Consider the following 24,248-nt stretch of genomic DNA (forward strand, 5'->3'; position numbering starts at 1 on the left):
TTAACAATTCCGTCAGAAAGTTCCTTAAACGATGCAGTTTCAATCCCTGATTCCCCCCCCCCAAAACCACCTCTGTGTTAGTAGTAATTTACTGAGACAAGTGAAACAAGCTGTTTCCTCTTACCAAATATATGTGAAAGCTATTGATAGACAAAATGTTTTGGGTTCCATGTAAGTCATAGTTGTCTATAGTAACTATCAATGGCAGGGGTGAGTAGATCTACTGGTGAGTAGATCTACTGGTGATCTGAAGTAGACAGGCAAGGATTTTTCACCCTGTTTAACAAAGGCAACAACAAAAAAAACCCTTATCTCAAGTTACATTGGTGATTTGAAGACCAGGCATGGGGGAAATGCATGATGTAACAAAGAGTGGATTTTTGTGTGGAAGAATTGGAAAATTGCTGTTCAGTTTAGTTCTGGTACTCGGAACCTGTTCTTAGGCTCAGAATTCTTTAATTCTAAATATTTTGCACCTGGATCTGGTTGGTGGAACTCGGATTCTAGTAAAAGGCAATGTTGCTCCTGTAAGGCTGAAGTCTAGCTACCCCCGAGGAATGTTATAAGTGACAATAACTCACAGCACTAACCTATCCATATTTACTCAACAGTAAGTCCCACTGAATTCAATGGGACCTACTTCCAGGTGTGTATTGTAGCCTGAGTATACTTATTACCTCCTATGTACTTCATGTCAAGTCTGTAACGAACTGCAGAGTTTTGGGCTCCAATATCATGCCATCCATGTTTTGTTTTGTTTTTTGACATCCAACCTGAAGAAGTTCTGAAGACGGACATTTTAACTGTTCCTTATAAAATATATTTTACTGTTGCTATAGCCATTGGCTAATGCAAATAAAGTTTTATCTTACCCATCTCTATGTTGTCCTGAAGGTTTGAGTTTTTGAACTTTTCATTCACAATTAGTTTGGGGCAAATTGATGATGAAGTAGAGCACCTGTTGCATTGATTGAATGGCTTGGTCTCTGAGGACTATGGGTTGTTGTTTTTTAAAATCACAGGGTGCTTTGTAGAATTATGTGCAACATTGACCTTACCATCTGTAGGCATTAAGCTGAAGGTTTATGATCTGTTCTGTGTTTGTCTCAGGCAGTATTGTGGATTATTGGGTTGATGTGTGGGGTGCTGAGGTAGGAAAGGCATAAGATTCTAGTATTCTAGTCCTGTCCAGCACAAAAATTCCATAATGTGTTGTAGCTAATACCTTTATCTTGAATACATGGCAGATTATCTAATCAAGAATAAGGTGTCTTTTGACAAATTAGTTGATAACACAACCCTTGTCTCTTCTTGTCAGTAGAAACCTACCTTTTATACAGCCTTCATTTGAGTTAAACTGTATTTTTTCACATTCAGAACTGTGCCCCAGTAATTTCCATGCAAGCACAAATGACAAAAAAGTCTGAAAGGTGCATTTAATGTTCCATATTCTATATTCCTGGGGAAATACCTTTATTATGCCAACCAAAATATCATACAAAGGTATTGCCCTATTATGGTCTTTAGCATCTTGCTTATCGGTCAACACAGCTACCTTCACTCTGTGTGTGACTTTTAATGCTGTTTGTGAAAAACAACCTGGGACACACGTCCCAGAAATCAACTGATATGGCCACTTAGCTGGTGTGTACTCCTTATTAAATCTTTAACTGATTATTGTGCTGATCAAATATCTTGAAATTTGCAACCCTACCATTTTTGTAACCACAGTTTAGGCAATGTGTGAGCTTGTAGACTTGCCAACATGTTGCTTAGAAAACCTGATTTAGCATCTCTTCCCGCCCCCCCCCCTTCTGCCCATGGCAAGAGAATGCAACAACACCACCACCCCAAAGCACTGGGAGATGGGTCTGCCTGTTGAATACAGTTTATGTCCTGGAGATGTTTATAGCCTGGGGGGAAGGGCAGCCACCCACTGATTAGGCCACCCACATTTGAGAGAGGTGAGTCATGAGGAAACGGCTGGAGGCTCTTAAAACTCACAGGGAGCCAAGGCTACTTAACCCTTTAAGTCAGGGCTTCCCAAACTGGTCCACAACCACTGAGTTCAATTCAGGGGGTCCCTGGGTGTGCCTGTGAACAACTGAATCTGGGACTTCTCCGGGATGGGCTGGAAACAATTTGAAAGGGTTGTGAAGAGGATTAAAAGCAGCAAACACATTATGTTTTATTGTACAGGCAACAATCATTTCATGCTTGTCCAATAAAGGTAAAGGGACCCCTGACCATTAGGTCCAGTCGTGAACGACTCTGGGGTTGCAGTGCTCATCTCACTTTACTGGCCGAGGGAGCCGGCGTACAGCTTCTGGGTCATGTGGCCAGCATGATTAAGCCACTTCTGGTGAACCAGAGCAGCGCACGGAAACACCGTTTACCTTCCTGCCGGAGTGGTACCTATTTATCTACTTGCACTTTGTGCTTTCGAACTGCAAGGTTGTCAGGAGCAGGGACTGAGCAACAGGAGCTCACCCTGTTGTGGGGATTCGAACCGCCGACCTTCTGATTGGCAAGTCCTAGGCTCTGTGGTTTAACCCACAGCACCACCCGCGTCCTACATGTGTGTGCAATTGTGAGAGACATGTACATGTGAAAAGGATCCAGAGACTGGATGGCCATTTGTCATGGAAGCTTTAGTTGAGATTCCTGCATTTGAAGGATGTTGGAGCAGATGACCGTTGGGGTCCCTTCTGACTCTACAATTCTATTATTCTATACTTGGGAGTAAGTGCCATTGACTACAATGAGGCCTTCTTGGTAAACTTGCATAGGGTTGCAGCATTAGAGTATGATTTAACACAGAGGATTTTTTAAAAAAATGTACTGGAATTCTCATACACCACTCACTGTTTGCATCTGATGACTTGTCACTCAGTCAAAATATGTGAACTCCTAGGAAAAAACACTTTTATTTGATTATGCAAGTACACAGTGATACAAGAAGTCAGTGTCTATACAGTGGTACCTCGGGTTAAGTACTTAATTCGTTCCGGAGGTCCATTCTTAACCTGAAACTGTTCTTAACCTGAAGCACCACTTTAGCTAATGGGGCCTCCCGCTGCCGCCGTGCCGCTGCTGCGCGATTTCTGTTCTCATCCTGAAGCAAAGTTCTTAACCAGAGGTACTATTTCTGGGTTAGCGGAGTCTGTAACCTGAAGCATATGTAATCTGAAGCGTATGTAACCTGAGGTACCACTGTATATCCAGACTATAAAAATAAATTTGATAAAATTATGAATTAGAAGTATAAATTGGGTTAGAAACATTTCTAACGGTGAGAGAACAGCCTCGTTTTGTCTCACATCTAACCTAACTGAGGCTTTATTTGCACAAAGAGCAGCTAGGGTGGAAAACATGTGTCTGGACAATGCTACTTCAGATTGCAGTCACATGAGTGAAGGCTGCTTGTACATACAAAGTGGAAAGTCAGAAGGTTTCCAGCTTAGTTGTGTCCCTAATAATCTAGCTTTCTGTTCCCAGCCGGGAACTGGGCCTGAGTGGTGGTAATCTTTTTGGGTGACACATAGTGCTTCAAGACTTGAAATCACACTGTTTCAGACTCCCTATCTTTAAAACCCCAACTGAGACATAGTTGTATGAGGCCCACCAACTGGAGTCTGTCACAACCACCAATATCTTTCTTGCATAGTTTGCATATTAGTCCACAGATAAGAGTCGCTATGATGCATGGAGCAACATGTCAAGCCAATAAAGTTGCAGCTAGCTTAGTACGTACAGCAACTCTGTATGCAGCTTCCAGAGTCTGCAGAAAAAGTAAAAGTCTTGTGGCACATTAAAAACTAGAACAAGAACTAGCTTCTGTGGACGGCAGTGCAGTTGGTCAGATGATCTGATGAAGTAGGCTGTACAAAAACAATAATTTTTTTGTTTTTAAGATTCGGCATAAATGTTAACACACAGAGTCTATTTTCACAAAACTACAGACTGTTATCACTAATTGGGTTCACAAAATTAGGCAACTGCTGTAAAGATTGCTGGACAAAACATAGAAAGCAGCCTTATATGCAGTCCGAGGCCCTCTAGTCCAGCCAGTATGGCCTCCACCAGTGATGGAGAAGCTCCGACTTCCCAGATGTTGTGGAACCCCCATCAGCCCTAAGTATTGTCCATGCTTGGGGCTGCTGAGAGGTCAAATGCCATAACAACCGAAGGACCACAGGTTACTTCTCCTTGATCAATGCCAACTGGCAGTGGCTATCCAAGGTGTCAGGCAAAATTCTCTCTCTGCCCTGCCTAGAGATGTCAGGGATTGAATTTGTTAACGGAGGAATCCGAGGGCTCCCTTGGACAAAAGGACAAAGACAGCAACCAGGACAATTTGGAGCAAAACAGCAGCCTGTAGGCTTGGCCTTTATTGAAAACTGTCGCGACAGGACTCCCACCCACAACAAGATGAAGCAAGATGGAAGTCCCGAACAAAAGAAGACCCCAACTTTTATTAGCTACTAATCCCCCAAGCTACACCCCTAGAACTACATCACGACTACATTATTGACACATCACAAAAAGGAGGGGTTGAGGGAGGGGTTGTGGAAGTAACCTGAGTATCTTGTCACCTGGCTGGTTCCTCCTTTCCCCCTCCCCATGAGTCATTTCCAGAGGACAAAGGGGAGTTGGCAGTTTCCTGCCCCCAGAGGGAAGATCTGATCATTGTCCTTTTTTTCCAGTCCGTGTTGAATCCACTCCCATATGCAAGTCTGTTGTGTCCTTGGTGGTCTTCTGTCTGGGACCATCAAGGTTGCCATGCCAACTGGGCAGGGCTCCTGAGTACGTGTTGGCACGGTTAAGGGATTATGGCCGTCCTGTATCAAATCGTCCCCCTTTGATAGTCCTTCCTTCATGGAGCAAAATAAAAGTGGACCACTGTAAATCCGATGTATGGTTGATTTACTATGAATTTATAACAGAAACGTCGCATATGTCATTTGTGAATGGGTGTGTGTGTGTGTGTTGTGTTTGTACAAACTGAATGATTGGGGGGGGGGTTTCCTGCAACAAACTTGGCACCTTTTGGTGCAAAGCATATGCTCTGGCGCTGAGCACCATCCCAGTAATTTATACGTAAACACCAGTGACAAAGAAAGCCTGAAATATATTCCGAATAATGCTGCCCGGGACCAATATGGCAGCTGGTTTGTCACAGGTAGCGGAGAGATTTAGATGTTGAGGTGGATTAGGTTCCTTCTGAATACCCAAACATTCATGTTTTAGAGATCTGAATGTAAACACAAGCTGCTTTGAACAGCGTTGCTGGAAATACTTCCAGAGTATTGCACATGTTTTCTTCTTTTCCCTGCACTTTGCGTGGGGGCAGGAGGAGACGTGATTGGGAGAGGGAATTTATTATTGCAATGTTTAAAAGTTCTTGCTGCCTCATCAATCAATCTGGGAACGGCATTGCAGGCGTAGGGTGAGGGGTAGGAGTGGGGTCTAGCAAACCACTCCTCAACTTTTCCTCCCACTCCCCTGACCTAATTATTAAGCTCCCCAGGCTCCAGAAAGAGGCATATGGGTTTAATCATTAGGCAGCGAGGTTAGGGTATTACTGAGGGAAAAGTGGTCCGCTGGTAAATAAATGTTGGTAGGTAAAGCGTTATGCAAGATGAAAGCATTCCCCTCCTGCTGTGACTATTGAGGCTTTCTGGAAATTAAGAGGGAGGGGAAAGATTTATAATTGAGAAAATAATAAATATAGGTTGTGAATTCTGAGAGTTATTGCGTGTGAAAGAACTCCAAGATAGCTGACACCAGGTGTTTAAAATACAGTCCAGGAGGTCTCAGAAGCATGAGGTCACCTGAAAGGGCATGAGAATGTTTTATAGAACAAAGCTTGCAGTCACACACACACACACACACACACACACGTACGTGTACGTACCTTGGCTTATCCAGACAATCTGTTCAAAGTGTGCCTTCACAATATTTTAGGCTTCTGAAGGATAATTCAGAAAGCCCTAATTATTATTTTTTTATTAAAGATTTTCTTTATATTTTTCTCATATTTTTTCCATGTAACATTTTTACAAACTAAGCATGTTCCAAGACAACAATGCCCATTTACACCACAAAGCACTCATAACCCACCTATGTTCAGCAGCCAGAAACACCATAACCAGACACTGGAGAGACCTGTCAGGAGTAAGCATAGACCAATGGTACCAAATAGTATGGGAAACAGCCCTAGTAGAAAAATTAACCAATACAGTGGTACCTTGGGTTACATACGCTTCAGGTTACAGACTCTGCTAACCCAGAAATAGTACCTTGAGTTAAGAACTTTGCTTCAGGATGAGAACAGAAATCGTGCTCCGGCGGCACGGCAGCAGCAGGAGGCCCCATTAGCTAAAGTGGTGCTTCAGGTTAAGAACAGTTTCAGGTTAAGTACGGACCTCCGGAACGAATTAAGTACCGTATTTTTTGCACCATAACACTCACTTTTTTCCTCCTAGAAAGTAAGGGGAAATGTCTGTGCGTGTTATGGAGTGAATGTCTGCGGGTGGCGGGGGGATATGCTGCAGTCGTGAGCAGAGGATCCATGGTTCCCCTTCCTTCCCTCCTCCGTGGTTACAAAGCATGGATCCCACATGGATCCTCAGGATTTTTGCATTGGGCTACTCCAAACTCACTGTCAGATCACATGTCTGTGGTCACAGCATGAACCACAAAAATCATATATCCACTATTTCATTTAGAATATTTTTTTCTTGTTTTCCTCCTCTAAAAACTATGTGAGTGTTATGGTCTGGTGCGTGTTATAGAGCGAAAAATACGGTACTTAACCCGAGGTACCACTGTAAACTGAAACTGACACGGGGACAAACAGAAGAAGACGCCTTTACCCCGGTATGGCTCCCCTTTATCACCTACACAGCCCAACAAGACAATGACAATAATCCACCAACAGCATACAAATCAATATGGCTAACCTGATCCAGAAAGCCCTAATTTAAAGGCAAAATATCCCATCTGCACTTACTGAAAGAAGAAATAGCTTTGGATCCAACCAGCACACAGCCTTGCTTCCGTGGAGAGGAGAGGCAGATAGCCAGGCTGTTGTTTACTCTCTCTTTAACAAGGTGATCTCAAGAAAGAGAGCACTTGACCTGTGGAGGAAAACAGCAGGGAAACGGAAGGAAACTGATTGTGAGGGGAGTAGTATCAGTGGCGAAAATGGCCTATGTGCCCCAAGGTAAAGTCTGAACATACAGGGCGAGACTAAGCCAGGACATGCCTACATTTTGAGACCAATCTGTTTTCGCTCTTGTGAGAATTGCCTCTTTGCAGGTTCATAACTCGTATTAGCCACAGAACATGGTAGGAGTATGGCAAGGGAGGAACAGTCATCATCACTGCTGCTACTATCAAAAAAGTACGTTGCACTTGAATAAATTGGCCCTATTTAAGAGTTAGGGTTATAATATAACTGTAAAAATATACAGTGGTGCCTCGCAAGACGAAATTAATTCATTCCGCAAGTTTTTTCTTCTTGCAAGTTTTTCGTCTTGCGAAGCACGGTTTCCCATAGGAATGCATTGAAAATCAATCAATGCGTTCCTATGTAGACTGTCCGGGGACAGAGGGGACCTGTTTTAAAGCAAGGGAAGGGGCAGCGGGGAGAATCGCTTCTCCCCATTGCCGCCCCTTGGTTCAAAAGGGGTCCGGGGACAGAGGGGAAGGCGCACGCGCGCCTTCCCCTCTGTCCCTGGAGATTGCGGGGCTGGCAACGGGGAGAAGCGATCTTCTCCCCGCCGCCCCTTGCTTCAAAAGAGGTCCGGGGTGCGGGGGGCAAGCTTCGTTTTGCGAAGCAAGCCCATAGGGAAATTCGTCTTGCGAAGCAACTCGAAAACGAAAAAACCTTTTGTCTTGCGAGTTTTTCGTCTCGCGAGGCGTTCATCTTGCGGGGCACCACTGTACAGTGGTACCTCTGGTTAAGAACTTAATTCGTTCCGGAGGTCCATTCTTAACCGGAAACTGTTCTTAACCTGAGGTACCACTTTAACTAATGGGGCCTCCTGCTGCCCCTGCACCGCCGCTGTGCGATTTCTGTTCTTATCCTGAAGTAAAGTTCTCAACCTGAAGTACTACCAGGTTAGCGGAGTCTGTAACCTGAAGTGTTTGTAACCCAAAGTGTTTGTAACCCGAGATACCACTGTACTGTACAGTGGTGCCCCGCAAGACGAATGCCTCGCAAGACGGAAAACCCGCTAGACGAAAGGGTTTTTCGTTTTTGAGCTGCTTCGCAAGACGATTTTCCCTATGGACTTGCTTTGCAAGACGAAAACGTCTTGCGAGTGTTCCGATTTTCCCCCGCTCCCCCCCTTTTCTAAGCCGCTAATAGCCTTTAAGCCGCTAAGCCTTTAATAGCCGCTAATCCGCTAATAGCGCTAAGCCGCTAATAGGGTTGCTTCGCAAGACAAAAAAACCGCTAGACGAAGAGACTCTCGGAACGGATTAATTTCGTCTTGCAAGGCACCACTGTACTTAGAATGCATTCTAAGCAACACTCTAATTTTTCTTGTTTCATCAGCTGGGATATTAAGGGACGTGGGTAGTGCTGTGGTTTAAACCACTGAGCCTAAGGCTTGCCGATTGGAAGGTCAGCAGTTCGAATCCCTGCAACAGGGTGAGCTCCCGTTGTTCAGTCCCAGCTCCTGCCAACCTAGCAGTTCGAAAGAACATCAAAGTGCAAGTAGATAAATAGGTACCACTCCGGCGGGAAGGTAAACGGCGTTTTCGTGCACTGCTCTGGTTTGCCAGAAGCGGCTTATTCATGCTGGCCACATGACCCGGAAAAACTGTCTGCAGACAAACGTCAGCTCCCTCGGCCAGTAAAGCGAGATGAGCACCGCAACCCCAGAGTCGTTCGTGACTGGACTTACGTAACTGTCAGGGGTCCTTTACCTTTACCTTAACACTCTGATTTTCCTTGCTTCATTGGCTGGAATATGAAGAACCTAGTTTGATAGGTAAAACAACATGAAGAGATCTGGGTGCTGATCCGGCTGCCTATCACAGCACAGCAAATTCAGCCATGACACGAACAGCTGAGCCACACAGTATATTTTTCTCCCTGATCAACTCAGTCTAATGAAGAGCATATAATCTAACCCAATGCACCCCAGTCCAGTGCTTGGAAGACAATACATTCTTCACTTCACATGACAAGCCTTTTACTGCTTGTCAATTTTTTCCTGCACATAAGTTCTTAGAATGCATGACACTATGGGTTGAATTACGTTTAATCCTATGCATGTCTTTTTAGAAGTAAGAGCTGCTTAGATCAACAGGACTTACTTCCAGGTAAGTATCTATAATATTGCATCTCAAGTCTTTAAAATCCTTTAAAACAAAACAGAAACCCCAAGGCTTCTTAACTGTCATTCAGTGTCCTTGGGACTTAGGCAAATTAGGCTTGTAATTTTATACCTGCATCCCTTCCCTAACAAGCCTAAGAAACAACCATGGCAATTTCATTCTTCTGTTGCAATGTATTCCTTATTTGCTACCATTTAGTCTAGTTAACTTACTTTTGTTTCCATACGAGTAAATGCCACTCCATCAAAGCATACAGAAGTTTCATAAAGAGCATAAAAACTAGTAGAGTTTCAATCTCACTTTCCTCCAATTAACTGGAAACGTGAAAGTCATCATCTCAAAAGAAAAACTTGCCCTTTAAAAGTGTTCTAGCTAAAAATAATTGACCAAGTTAACATTTTTCCTCCACTTGCTCGCTCACATAAAGATATACAATTTTTTTTAAAGGTCTCTTAACCAATATTCTACATAGGTTTGGCCGCCTCTTGACATATTGTCACCAAAACTGGCATAGGGGTTCCTGAGATGGAGGTCTATATTGATGTTTGGGTGCCAGGCACCATTTTGAATCAAGATGGCTGACCAAAACATGACTTGGGCCTTATTGCAGCTGATTTTTGGCACAGGTTTGGCCACCTCCTGAATATTTTCCCCAAACTCAGCAGGAGGGTTTCCAATGTGGGGGTGGGAGGGTCTTTACTGATGGTTGTGTGCCAGGTGCCATTTTGAATCAAGATGGCAGACCAAAAAGGGATTTTAGTGTGACTTTAAGTGATATGTAGTGTGATGGGCCCAAACTCACAAAGCACACTATCCATTTTAAAGCATCTCAATATTTTGGGGGTTCTAAAAATTCCTAGGCAGTGCTAGGCACTCTCTGCTTGTGTCTGTAAAGTTAATAATTTCTTGTTTATTATAGTAACACTAGAAACAAAATAGCCATACAGAATAAACATGTGACCTTAATTCACAACCCCACTGATTCAAATTTGTCCATCAACCATAGCTTTAATTGATTTAATCAGTAATTTAAGGCTGCAATCTTAGCCTCATTTAGCTGGAAGTAAGTCCCATTGAATTAAGTAAGACTCAGTTCTGAATAGGTATGTCAGTAAGTGTGTTGCATGTAGATAGACCTGCAAAGCATGGCTGGTCTTGTATTGCTGTCCAAATGTGTAGCTTGTAAGGGATCCTTGTAGACTAATATTTTTAAATAGGGGGAAATGCAGCAAAGTTGAAACCACACATATTTTGCATTCCTGTGCTGAGAATGCTTTATTAGATGTAATCAATTCTTTTGTTCCACTGCCTTCACAACAAATGCATATTGTCTGTCCATTGCCCTGGGGGACATATAATTAGAATACTTTTACATTTAATTTAATGTATGCCCATGCCTGCTATAAATTCCCTTCTCTGACTTTAGATGAGACAAATAATACTATCTCAGCTCATAAAACCACCATGCTGTGCTGTGAGCGTTTTATCTTTTCTGGATCAAACTCTTGGCTTACTAGCTATTTAGGAATGTTTCAGACAACATTCCCAGTGTTATAGCTTGTAGTTGGAGGAAAGAAACTGTTGTAACCTCCTGAATTCTACATCTGGTGATTTGATAATCTATGAACAAAATCTGTTGGCTGGAAACCATTACTGTCAATGGGGCAATTTTTTAAACAAGTCTAAAGCTATGGTAATGATTTCAAATTATCAGCCAAGTCAGAACAAGAGGCAGAACAGGACACAGATTTCCCATCCCACAGGAAATTCCAACCTCTCAGTGACATAAATTATTCTGAGTTGAGAAGAAAAAAAGCTTAACTTTGAGATTGGTTTTAATCAGTTTTGTTTCTGGGTTTTAAAAGGATATCTATAGTTTCAGAAGCAACTGGAAGATGCCATTTCCAGAGGCATTGAAAAGCCACAAGAGGCGACTCGTGGAGAACAGTCATGGTGGCGTAGTGTGGCTGCAGTTAGTTGCTACTCTGTGCAGAATTCCCAGGCCTCATCGAGAAGAGTGCATTTGCAGTGAATTTCTACACAATAGCAAAGGACAAGACAGTTACCTTACAGAAGCGTCATTTTGCTGACTGGCAACCCATGCTTGAGGAACGCAGGTGGTGTTGTGGGTTAAACCACAGAGCCTAGGACTTGCCTAGGTTGGCGGTTCGAATCCTGTGATGGGGTGAGCTTCCGTTGCTCGGTCCCTGCTCCAGCCATCCTAGCAGTTCGAAAGCACCTCAAAGTGCAAGTAGATAAATAGGTACCGCTCCGGTGGGAAGGTAAACGGCGTTTCCGTGCGCTGCTCTGGTTCTCCAGAAGCGGCTTAGTCATGCTGGCCACATGACCCGGAAGCTGTACGCTGGCTCCCTCGGCCAATAAAGCAAGATGAGCGCTGCAACCCCAGAGTCAGCCACAACTGGACCTAACGGTCAGGGGTCCCTTTACGTTTTCCTAACCCATGCTTGAGTTGTATGAGCTCTGGGTTTCAGTCCCTGGCACCTCTAGGAATAAGGTAGGAGACACTGATGTGAAAAGCCTCTGCATAAGACCCTGGCAACCACTGCAAATCAGACTAGACAATATTAGGTTATACATACAAAAAACCTGACATGCAATAGCTTGGTTTCCTGTGTTTCTAGCCCAACCATGATTTGTGAATTGGTTTTGGGTTAGGTCCAGGTGCAGTTATTAAAAGCAAAATTGGCTTCCATGGGAAAATTAACGTCTCAATGACAAGATGAATCTGATTCCATTGAGCACATGGATTGATAATATGGACAGATTAGCTACATATGAACGAATTGCATGTCGACACAAATTAAGAATGGATAAATATGAAGAAATCTGGAATGAATATTTAAGCGACAAGTGGGGGGAAGTGGGAGGAGAGAGAGGTGGGAAAATATTGTTAAAAGTCATAAGTATATCAGTATATTTAAATCTGAGTTGTCAAATTGTGTTATTATTGTTATGGTTTTTGTTGTAGTGTCTTTTGTGGTTGTTGTTTGCATAGAAAAAATGATTAAATAAATTAAAAAAGAAAAGATGAATCTAATTCCTGTGGGATTAATCAACTAATCTAACTAGTTAGGGATATAACATGGACTGAGACTTTGTCATGCAAACAAACAAAATCCCACTCCACAAATGTTTTAGCCACATATACTGTAGAATCATAGAGATGGAAGGGACCCGAGAGTCATCTAGTCCAACCCCCGGCAATGAAGGAATCTCAGCTAAAGCATCCATGACAGGTGGCTATCCAACCTCTGCTTAAGAACCTCCAGGAAGGAGAGTCCATAACCATATCTTCTTACTCTCAAATAGAAACTCAATCGCTGTTGGTGTTTTGAGTCTTCTGCAATACAGTATTAACTTAAAATATACTGTATACTCTTTCCAAAGTGCTTGGCAGGGGGTTGGACTCGATGGCCCTTGTGGTCTATTCCAACTCTATGATTCTATGATTCTAAATGCCGTTTTAAGACATTGTACTAGATTAAATGGCAGATTTATTAGAAAAACATTTGTCACTATTAGATGCAGCTAAACAGAAGCCCTAGCTGTCAGCATTAGTATGTGGTGCAGATGAGTTTTCTCATCCCTTGAGCTGGAAATACATCTGTTTTCAGTTGTGGGTGAATTTCAGATAGTGGTAGCCTTTGTAGTATGGCTGACTGTATTCCAAGCAGTGAGGCATTTGGAAACAAAGAAAGGATTATTGTCTAAGTACAGTGGTACCTCGGGTTAAGTACTTAATTCGTTCCGGAGGTCCGTACTTAACCTGAAACTGTTCTTAACCTGAAGCACCACTTTAGCTAACAGGGCCTCCTGCTGCTGCCACGCTGCCGGAGCACGATTTCTGTTCTCATCCTGAAGCAAAGTTCTTAACTTGAGGTACATTTCTGGGTTAGCTGAGTCTGTAACCTGAAGTGTATGTAAACTGAAGCGTATGTAACCTGAGGTACCGCTGTATGAGCATGAGAGCTGATGGGCTGTTTTACATGTTACTCAATGTGATTAAAAAAATCGCATGTTGTGGAGTTTAGGCCTGGCATCCTCATAACCCACTCTGGCCATTTGAAGCGAAGTGTAATTTGGATTGCATGTGTAATCTGTCTACATCAGGTACCCAACAGATATTGTGGACTACAACCCCCTCAACCCCAGGTAGCAGGGCCAATGCTCAAGAATAATGAGTGTTGTAGTTCACAGCCTCTAGAGGGCGCCACATAGGCTACCACTTGTATGCATGACATTGCCCGATTTATGTATGACATACCAGATTAGCATAATCAAATCACACCAGAACAAAGATAGATGGAAGGAAATCAGCAAATATCAAGCATGCAAGATGCATGCTCAAGTTATAAACCACTTCCTACAGGTGATGGAGCACATGCCATCAGAATTTCAATATTGATGAATGTCTGGCCATCCCTACATGGGTGAATAAATGGACAGGAGAATGTAGCCCATTGGGATGGGCCAAATTAGCCATTTCCTTGCACGTAGCTAAGTTCAGCTGACAATTCATAAAATGCTGCTATAGTTTCCATTTGATGACTATTGCTCCGCTTCTGCTGTTAACTGATCTTGGTACCGATTGCACAACTGGAGATGCTGTAGGGCAGAGGTTGACCCAACTCCCATCTGCCTTTTCCACCATAGCCAACAGCCAGGAATGATGGGATATGTAGTTCATCAACATCTGGATGATTTGCCATGCTTGCTGTGGGGCTTAAACAGTAAAATACTTTTACAAGTAGCACTCTGTTTCATTTCTTGCCTAAGGTAAAGGAACCCCTGACCATTAGGTCCAGTCGTGACCGACTCTGGGGTTGCGACGCTCATCTCGCTTTACTGGCCGAGGGAGCCTGCGTACAGCTTCCGGGTCATGTGGCCAGCATGACGAAGCCGCTTCTGGCAAACCAGAGCAGCGCACGGAAACGCTGTTTACCTTCCCACCGGAGTGGTACCTATTTATCTACTTGCACTTTGACATGCTTTCGAACTGCTAGGTTGGCAGGAGCAGGGCCTGAGAAACGGGTGCTCACCCCGTTGCTGGGATTCGAACCGCCAACCTTCTGATCGGCAAGTCCTAAGCTCTGTGGTTTAATCCACAGCGCCACCCGTGCCCCTTTACAAGTAGCACTCTGCTTCATTTCTTGCCTACTATGCCATTAATTTCTGCTAAAAGAGTGAATTGTCCTAAATTGCTAATATGCTGTTGAGCTTATGTCCAGCTTGCAGGCATCTCACGGGCATCTGATTGGCCACTGTGAGAACAGATGCAGTACTAGTTTTGCCAGTGGCCTGATACGCCAGGCTCCTCTTCTGTGGTAATTTACTTTTTAAAAAAGGAAATAATAATATGCTTTTAAGTAATTCCTAGATGAAAATTTTAAATAGTTTCCTGCTGCCACCTAGTGTGTGAGAAGAAAACTATCCTTAAGTTTCTAAATAACGGTGTAGCACAGGCATCCCCAAACTCGGCCCTCCAGATGTTTTGGGACTACAATTCCTATCATTCCTGACCACTGGTCCTGTTAGATAGGGATGATGGGAGTTGTAGTCCCAAAATATCTGGAGAGCCGAGTTTGGGGGTGCCTGGTGTAGCAGCAAAGCAATCCATATACTGTAGTGTAACTCATCCCTGCAAAGTACCGATCCCCATAAAGGTCAAGGACTAGCACAGAAAACCACACAACATCACCTTAGATGTTATAATTATACAATTTATAAACTGTTCATCATTACAAAGTGGTCGTGGAAAGCTCTTTGTTCATTTACAGTTATATTGTTAGATTATTAGACTCATTAACTTTTGCAAATAGCGTATTTATTTGACTGCTGCATAATCTCATCTTTGATAGCTGTAACTTGATCTTCCAGTTGTCTCAGCTGATCAGCCTTGTTTTGTTTAATCTGGTTCAGCTCCTGTATCTTATTTTCTAAATCTGAAATTAAAAAAAGAAAACACCAGGTGGTTACGTACAATTAAGTAAATAAAATCCTTGTAAATCACTGCACCCCCCCCCAAAAAAAAACCTGAGTTTCCAAACTTTCTTTTTTGAAGGACCTCTTTTTCATATTGGCTTGGCAGTCAAATAACCTCTGCATTAGGGCTGCCATCTTGCAACCCAGACACCAAATATGGGCCTTTAAATCTCCTGGGGCAAGGAGGGAGGCGGAATAATGCAGCTATAGTTCCTTTTCATTTCGCAGTCCTGTCTTCCACACCCGCTTCCCTCCCTTGGTTAGCAGAAACTCTGATCTGAGGACATAAGAAGACTGGCATGTTCTCTCCCTCCTGGTCTTTCGTTCGGGAGCTTCAAAAGCTTTCTTCTGCCCGAACATCACAGCAACCAATGCCAACAGACATCGGCACACTTAGGGATCTGCAGAGTTTGCGCAGTTGTGTTAACAGACCTCAGCAACTCAGCATTTTGGCTAATCTACTTTATTTACATATAAACACACGTGGAGCACTGCAACATGGCTCCCTCTCTAGCATCAGACAGCAAAGAGAGAAAGAACAAAGGACAATAGTCCCACTTCACGGAACACAGTAACACAAACATCCTGTCTCTGTCACTTCCCACTCTGTGGAGTCAAAACATACACCGTCATGTGATAGACAAAAATCCCATGACTGCAATCACGGAGCAGGAATTCTAACAGTAACTACAGTGGTACTTTGGTTTACGAACTTAATCCGTTCCGGAAGTCCGTTCTTAAACCAAAGGGTTCTTAAACCAATGTGTGCTTTCCCATAGCAGCGGGGGACTCAATTTACAAATGGAACACACTCAACAGGAAGCGGAACATGTTCTGCTTCCAAGGCAAAGTTCACAAACTTAATCCAAGTTGTTCATAAACTAAGCTGTTCTTAAACCAAGGTACCACTGTAATTGGCTTTTTCCACTGAGCCACTATTTTGTACCTGGCTTGTATTGGTGCATCTCAATATAATGCACAAGCGTGGAGTCTCCCTACCCCTGACCCAGAACATTCCCTGTGGCCGTGTATTGTAGGAAAAAGCCAGTGGTGGAAGACAAGCTATATTCTGGGATATTTTTGCATCATTACTGATATTCTCATTGAGGGATGCCCGATAATTCACTGAGGAACATGCAAGAATCATTGAATGGGTATGTAAATTCAATATATATACCTGCTATTCTTTTCATTTTCTTTTCAGTCTCTTTAGCCAGTTTCTCAGCCTCATTTCTCAACCGATTCAGTTTCTCTAAGGTTTCCAAAGGAAGGCCTTTGGCTTTGAGCTTTTCTTGTAAACTGGAATATTCTTTTTTAAGATTAGCAAATTCCTGTAACGACAATATTTCCCAATGAAAAGTGTTGTTGTTTTTTATACCTCTGCTACGAAATTTAGTTGTCTGGTTTTTCTTGCTTGCTTTTTAAAGGTTTAATCAAGTAACAATTTTTTCGGCCAAAAAATAAACATTGTCACTGAAGAAAAAATACCACTATGGAAGAAAAATAAACATACTATTTCTGGCAGTTAATAAAAAAATCTCAATAAGTAATCCAACATGTTAAGAAAGTGGGAGACTCCAACTATCCTATTTGACTTTCACCTTCAGACTTCATTAATGCTGTTATTATACATACATTCAAAACAAAAAACAAGACAGAATACCCTTCTGACTTTTATTCTTCTGAATTCCAATACAGAGAGTAAAGATCTCAGGTCAATCAGAATCTGAATGAAATTAAAGTGGATTAATGGCACACAGCTAACATTTTATTCTTGCAGGGGTCCTGACTTGTTTGCAAGGCCCGTGAGAGATGTAGATTCTCTTCCTTTCCTGTTCTCTGCCATGACGATAACAGGTTGAAATTATTATAGCATATGATTGGTTATACAGTGGTGCCCCGCAAGATGAATGCCTTGCAAGATGGAAAACTCGCTAGACGAAAGAGTTTTCCGTTTTGGAGGTGCTTCGCAAAACAAATTTCCTATGGGCTTGCTTTGCAAGACGACAATGTCTCGCGAGTTCCTGCTGGTTTTTTCCCCTCCCCCCCTTTTTCTAAGCCGCTAAGCCGCTTATCAGCTGATCCGATCAGCAGATAAGCCGCTAATAGCCGCTAATAGCGCTAATCCACTAATCCGTCAATGGGCTTGTTTCGCAAGACGAAAAAACCGCTAGACGAAGAGAATCACAGAACGGATTCTTTTCGTCTTGCGAGGCACCACTGTACTCTACTCAAATATGGTATCCCGGCTTTTGCACTTATTTCTTTCCACTAGGGATTATACAAGGGATGCTTGAGCCAATGGTATATTTGCCTACTTCATGAATTGATTAAAATATTTTATTTGCAACAAACCAAAATGGTGTCAGAGATAGGATAATAAATAAGGCTTAAGGCCAATTGAGATGTCAATCCCCACCCCCATTTTAGCCGCAAAATGAGCCACTCCATTTGACATGTCATGATATGGAAGATTCTAGTCAATCCCATACTGAGACAATGCTTGTGTTGAACTCGTGATATGAGGTCATTGACTTTTTAAATTTCCTTCAGCCTAGGTTTGCTGGTAATCTGGATATAGAGTAATTCAGTGCCTTTAACTGTAGCGTTTGTCTGGTTTTTTTTACACAGTTGCCAGTGTGAAGAACACAATTTTGGGTGTTCTTTAGGTGGGATTCTCAGACCGTAAAGGTAAAGGGACCCCTGACCATTAGGTCCAGTCGCAGATGACTCTGGGGTTGCGGCGCTCATCTCGCTTTATTGGCCAAGGGAGCTGGCGTACAGCTTCCAGGTCATGTGGCCAGCATGACTAAGCCGCTTCTGGCGAACCAGAGCAGCGCACAGAAATGCCTTTTACCTTCCCACCGGAGTGGTACCTATTTATCTACTTGCACTTTGATGTGCTTTCGAACTGCAAGGTTGTCAGGAGCAGGGACTGAGCAACAGGAGCTCACCCCGTCGCGGGATTCGAACTGCCGACCTTCTGATCGGCAAGTCCTAGGCTCTGTGGTTTAACCCACAGCGCCACCCGCGTCCCTCTCAGAACATAACACCTGTGTAAATTGTGAGCTTACAGCATTACCTTATTAGTCGCTACAGCTTGATTCTGTGCTTTTTCGGCCTCTGATTTAGCATTGGTGACTTGGCCCCTGCTCATCTGCAATTTTGTCTTCAAGGAAGCGATTTCATCTTCCAGCTCTGACTGCTTTTCTGAAAAGTCCACTAATTCATCATCCGTCTTGTTCATTTGGTCCGCAGCCTGCAGAAGAATCATCATGTAATCAATGGGATGCTTGTAACTCATTACCCAACAAGACAATTTTGGAGGAGACCAACTGAAATCAATGGGCTTAAGTTACTTAGGCCTAGTGATTTCAATGGGTTTGCTCCTTCAGATGCACAAAACAGACTAAGCAAGGATTCCATAGCTATACTCTATAGTGTGGATGGGAGGTACATTATTTAAATAGCAAATCAAGTTAGCAAGTTAATAAATAAATTACCAGGGCATGGGGGGATGTATCCTAAAAGCTGGCATGCTTTTTTAAAAAATGCATTTTAAAATTGTTATAACCCAACCTGGTACCTGCTGGCGAAGGATTTTTAAAATACAAAAATCACAGATTTATGTAGAAATGGGATAGAACAGACTTATGGAGGAGCACATATAAAACTGTCCTGGTATAAAAAATTATTTTCCTCTGTTAGCACCAGTTTGGGAAGGAACATTGTTATCTAAGCAACTCATTCCACCAGGCTATTCCCACCCACCTGACTGATATGGCCCACAAAGTTGAGACAGGAATAAGCTCCAAAATGGGAATGGTAGGGCTTAATCATCAGGAGCCATGTGGGAGTTGGCGCCTGGTCCACCCCACTACTATGCTGATGTTCAAAGCTCAGAGAAATAACTGTGATAAAGGGAGTCTTTTGAAAGCGGAAAATACTTGGCAGCTTCATTCTGCCCTCCCCCCTTTAAGACAGAAATATGTGAAAACACGTGGCAAAAAGAACAAGAGCAATTTTGTTATTTGCAGAAGCTGACAGGAATACATTGATGAAATACAGCAATAACTTATTAAAAAGAAAAACCCACAGACTGCTTTGATAATGGGTTGAAGCCAATTGAATGACGAACTGGAAGCCTAAGAAAATAAATGTTAGTGAAATTCTCTTGTTTGCACATTCTCTTACTCGCTTTTGAAAAGTCTCTGATGAAAGTTAACTGTAAAGAGGATACCTTTGCGATTTTTGTTTTGGTTTCTTCTATTGTTCCATTTAACTTTGCGAAGTCATCTCTGGTTTGCCGTTGAATATTTTCAATGTCTTTCAAGCTGCTTATCAATTCATCAGGTGTTGGGAGACCTTTTGCTACTTTCCTAAGTAATAAAAAACCCAGATCTTCTGAAGTATAAGAAAGGCACTGAGATATAGCTAGACGGTTAGATATAGATATGCAACACACACACACACAGATATCTAACAAACAATAGGTTTTTGCCCCAAGGAGCTTACAATAAAAATAGAGGATGAAAGAGAGAGTACATTTATAGAATGTTTATATGACTTAGTTCACATCGGTCTACCCATTGTGGGGCTGAAAATGCACTTCAGAATGTAAAACAAAGGCAGACAGATATACAATTTTCTATGATTTAGGGATAGTTTCCAAATCACAAACACAACACAATAGTCCAAAAGTTAGCCAAAGGCTACCTGAGAGATTGTTGGGGGTGGCCTGAATGCTGTTCTACTGACTGGGTCATAAGCGCAGCATTTATGTCCATGAAGGACCACACAATATACCAGCGGAAAACTCACTGGAGTACATGTACCACTGGTGGTAGGACCTGAAGCAGGGTCTTCCATGGGCATATTGAGGGTGCAGGATGGGGCTCCCTTGGATTTACAAGATCCAAAACACTCTTGTTCCTCTGATATTCCCGTGAATCAGAACTGAAAATATATCAGGCCTGGAGATGGCATAGCTAATTTCCCTCCCCTTACAGTCAGTGGGGAGGTGGAATGGGAAAAGGGACAAGTGAGGAAAAGCTACTCCTTCATCTCCAATTCAGCCTGGAAGCAGTCAGCATGGCTTTGCATAGCAGTTGCTCAGCCACATCCAATCTCTTCCACAGGACTGTAAAGGAAGACAATCTTGTACTTACTCGGCTTCTTGTGCTTTCACCAATAGTCCCTGTGCCTCTTCCATTTGCTTACTTAACCCATTCACCTCTGTCGGGGAGACCTCGCAGTGTGCCATGAGGCTCTTGAGTTTGTCGAGCACCATGCTTAGCTCTTGGGGAGACCCTGGCAACTGGAGGCCCAGGACATAGTTTGCAACTTTCTCTATGTCTTCTGGTGGGGCACTCTCCTCTTGGAAAAGTGGAGAAAGAACTGTTTAAGTCCCAATATCCTTGGTCTAACGTATAATATGAATATACAGATATATCTTGGGAGAAAAGCAATGACAAACCTAGGCAGCATCTTAAAAAGCAGAGACATCACCTTGCCAACAAAGGTCCGTATAGTTAAAGCTATGGTTTTCCCAGTAGTGATGTATGGAAGTGAGAGCTGGACCATAAAGAAGGCTGATCGCCGAAGAATTGATGCTTTTGAATTATGGTGCTGGAGGAGACTCTTGAGAGTCCCATGGACTGCAAGAAGATCAAACCTATCCATTCTGAAGGAAATCAGCCCTGAGTGCTCACTGGAAGGACAGATCCTGAAGCTGAGACTCCAATACTTTGGCCACCTCATGAGAAGAGAAGACTCCCTGGAAAAGACCCTGATGTTGGGAAAGATGGAGGGCACAAGGAGAAGGGGACAACAGAGGACGAGATGGTTGGACAGTGTTCTCGAAGCTACCAGCATGAGTTTGACCAAACTGTGGGAGGCAGTGGAAGACAGGAGTGCCTGGCGTGCTCTGGTCCATGGGGTCACAAAGAGTCGGACATGACTAAACGGCTAAACAACAACAACAGATATATCTAAGACAGGTGGATCAAAAAATGGGTTTTGAGCATACTTGCCTACGAGAAAGTTCTTCAATCTCTTGATGAGCAATTTGATGCTTTCTCTTTCCCTTTCTATTTGATCTTTATTTTTCTCCAGCTCTTCAGCCATCAGCGAGACTTTCTTTTTGGTATCCCCAGTCATTTTCCTTGCACTTTCAATCTGTGAGTGTAGATACATATATAGACAGATATTTAAATAATGAACTGATCTCTTTAAAGTTTAACTTTCCCTGACAAAGCAAATTCATATTTCCTAAACCTGTTTCTACATCTCAAATCCCTAACTGATAAGATGGTTCCATTGGGTGTAATAACACCATTTCTTTTTGTAACTTCTGGGCCCATCTGAATCTGGAACTCTCTAAGCCATACTTAAGGAGCCTAAGGGTTGGGTCGTTCATTCATTCATTTTATTTGTATGCCATTTTCCCACAAAAAACAACCATGCTCAGAAGCGGCTTACAGCAAAGAAACAGGGATGCATTTCAAACAAACACTACAAAAACAAAGTCATAATAAGATAGCAAAACGAAAATGTAGTAACATACAAAAACCTACATTTCAATACTGTAGATATAATAAGATACTGGCATATCTTGGGGAAAAAATAGAATTTTGTAAAAACCTTTCGTAGCTCAAATGTGCTATGTTCAATAAGTTTACATTGAAACACACAAGATTGCTGTTACATGCGGTACCTTCTCTTCAGATCCTTGCATTTGGTTGGTCAAGTTATTTAACAACAGGACTGTCTGACGTCCTTCTCTGATAGCATTTGTAGAAAGAGGGAGTGCTCCATTACAGTTTGGGCCGCCACAATGTCTGTTTCCCCGGCTATCTCGGCATAAAGCCCCACCACAATCTGATACAGCGCAAGGGAAGTTTCCTGGTAACCCACATATCTGCATCGAAACAAATGTACTGGTTGAAGGAAGCAATAATACAACATGATATTAATGAAATGTGCTAGAAGAGAGCTTGAAAACATTACATTTGTATGTACTTCATCTACCTCAGAAAGGTGAAATATGAAGCCTTCTTTTAAATTAATGGTTTTCCAAAAACTTTCTGCCTTGAGAGAACCCTCCCCACATTGATTTGCAAAGCAATCTGAGGTATGGATTAGGTAGGGCTGCCATATGTCAGGATTTTCCCAGAACTTCAAAAGCGGAATTGACATCTGGGCGGGAACTTCCGCAAGGATCTTAGGCAAGTCAACAACAAAAATTGTGTTTTTGTAGAGAAAAGCTCAACAACTTTCAGGGTGTGCACAATGCACTAACTAGGCCTGTTGTGCCTCATTGTAATCTAATGTGAGTTGAGATTTGCTGTGCAGCTGCATTTTGCAAAAGAAAAGAGAAGAAGTGTCACATTTAACTTGGCCCTGAGAACACGCTTTGGAACACAACCAAGTTTCTCCTGCAGCAGAAGCTGTATGGTGGTAAATGCCCATTGTAGACCCATTGAAGTTAACAGACATGACTAATTTACGACCATTCATTTCAATCGTTCTAGGACGAGTGTTGGACACAACCCATAGGCCCGGATTCAACTAACCTAGCATGCTTGCGGAAGCCAGTGCAACAGGACTTTCCCTTTCCCTTTCTCCCCACTGTGTGCTCCCCACACCTCTCCCCAATCTGCTCTGGAGGGTCAGGAGAACCCGCAGAAGAGTGCATTGGTAGAGGGGAGGGGTGATAATTCAGTTTTGCAAGCAGAAATGTTTGCACTGACAGAACAATTGGAAAGACTGTAATGTTGAATTCCTCCCAAAGTCTCTAAGGCTAGCATTACTAATGTTTCCAATGAGGAACCCTTAAAAAAGTTTTTATGGCACTCCTTAACACTGGACACAATGCTAAAAGCATTTTCTTCTCTTGCAGACGTTAAACCCTGTTCACACCAGACATGCATTCCCAGTAGTAACTGTGAAGAAGCATGTTTCTTATTTATACATTTCAATATGAACCACATTTACTACAGAATATGACTTGTTGGGGTTTAATGGGGCTCACTTTCAAGCAAAAATGCAGAGTTCTGCCGCTGTGGTTTACAGGTTGGCTTTGTTCGTTTTCACAATCTATGCCCCTCTTTATCGGGTCAAAGCCTTCCAAACTGGCTAAGAACATATATTTTTTCAGGGCAATTTACACAATAAAACAAATACATATGATGTCTCACCAGCCATGCTGTGATGGCTGAATTGTTCATTATGAGCAGTAAAGTTATACCTTCTGCAAGGAACTAATACTTACCTTTTCATTTAGATGTTGAATATCTGAAGTGTTGAACAACTTCAGCTGCCCCAATGCAGCACTTTCTTTTGAAACTAAATCATCTAACATGCGAAATGTATTACTCCTGGTTTTTCCTCCGTGTATTAGGACAGACTTTGAGCCACTGATTCTCTCTCCGGCCGACAACGTTATTTGGTAATAGTTATTTATTTTGTTGAGGGAATCTGAATCAAATGACAATGTTACTTTGCCTTGTTTCACTTCATATATTGAAGATGGGACCCACTGAAATAAATGGGCTCTCCTCTTCGAGATCCCAACTCAGGGTGTGTGAGGTGTCCTGTTGCCAGGATCATGGTATGTGAGGAGGGAGTTTAAACTCTTTCCTCCTCTATCACAGGTCTGATGAAAATCATCCAGCCCCTACCCAAAGCTGCTATCAGCCCAGAGATGGAAGTTTGCACTGGCACTCATGGAAATTCTTACTCCTGGGGTAATAGCAGCTTCAGAAAGATAATTTTCCCAATTCTGTGGCAGGAGGAGGAAAGAGTTAATCCACTTTCCCTTGCACCACGGTTCTGACAAAAAAGGGGTCCTACAATAGCCATGTGGGATGCGGGTGGCACTGTGGGTTAAA

The 24,248-nt window shown here is 42.7% G+C and overlaps 1 protein-coding gene and 1 long non-coding RNA gene across 7 annotated transcripts in view; one reads left to right on the top strand and one right to left on the bottom strand.

Annotated features, from left to right (window-relative positions):
* The window catches only part of LOC309541756, an 80,063-nt gene that overhangs the window by 2,509 nt on the left and 53,306 nt on the right, over positions 1–24,248 (top strand). The window contains exons 3-4 of one of the 4 annotated variants that reach the window (XR_014223892.1): positions 9,302–9,339; positions 9,827–11,213. The exons of 2 other annotated variants lie outside the window; for them this stretch is intronic. This is a non-coding gene — a long non-coding RNA (uncharacterized lncRNA). Of the gene's footprint in view, positions 1–9,301; positions 9,340–9,826; positions 11,214–16,394; positions 16,510–24,248 lie in introns of those variants that run through there. One more of the 4 variants, XR_014223891.1, reaches the window with a different exon arrangement.
* Positions 15,082–24,248, bottom strand: part of LAMB4 (laminin subunit beta 4) — a 65,104-nt gene continuing 55,937 nt past the window's right edge. For all 3 annotated transcript variants that reach the window (XM_082239419.1, XM_082239418.1, XM_082239420.1), the window contains 8 exons: positions 23,630–23,835; positions 22,073–22,276; positions 21,390–21,534; positions 20,526–20,733; positions 19,598–19,736; positions 18,440–18,616; positions 16,535–16,688; positions 15,082–15,317 (listed from right to left, as the gene is read on the bottom strand). In XM_082239419.1, the coding sequence (XP_082095545.1) occupies positions 15,178–15,317; positions 16,535–16,688; positions 18,440–18,616; positions 19,598–19,736; positions 20,526–20,733; positions 21,390–21,534; positions 22,073–22,276; positions 23,630–23,835 (1,373 nt within the window). In that variant the 3' untranslated portion in view covers positions 15,082–15,177. The remainder of the gene's footprint in view (positions 15,318–16,534; positions 16,689–18,439; positions 18,617–19,597; positions 19,737–20,525; positions 20,734–21,389; positions 21,535–22,072; positions 22,277–23,629; positions 23,836–24,248) is intronic.

The sequence above is a fragment of the Podarcis vaucheri genome (assembly GCF_965113315.1).
Source record: "Podarcis vaucheri genome assembly, chromosome: 10".
Classification (NCBI taxonomy): Eukaryota; Metazoa; Chordata; class Lepidosauria; order Squamata; family Lacertidae; genus Podarcis; species Podarcis vaucheri.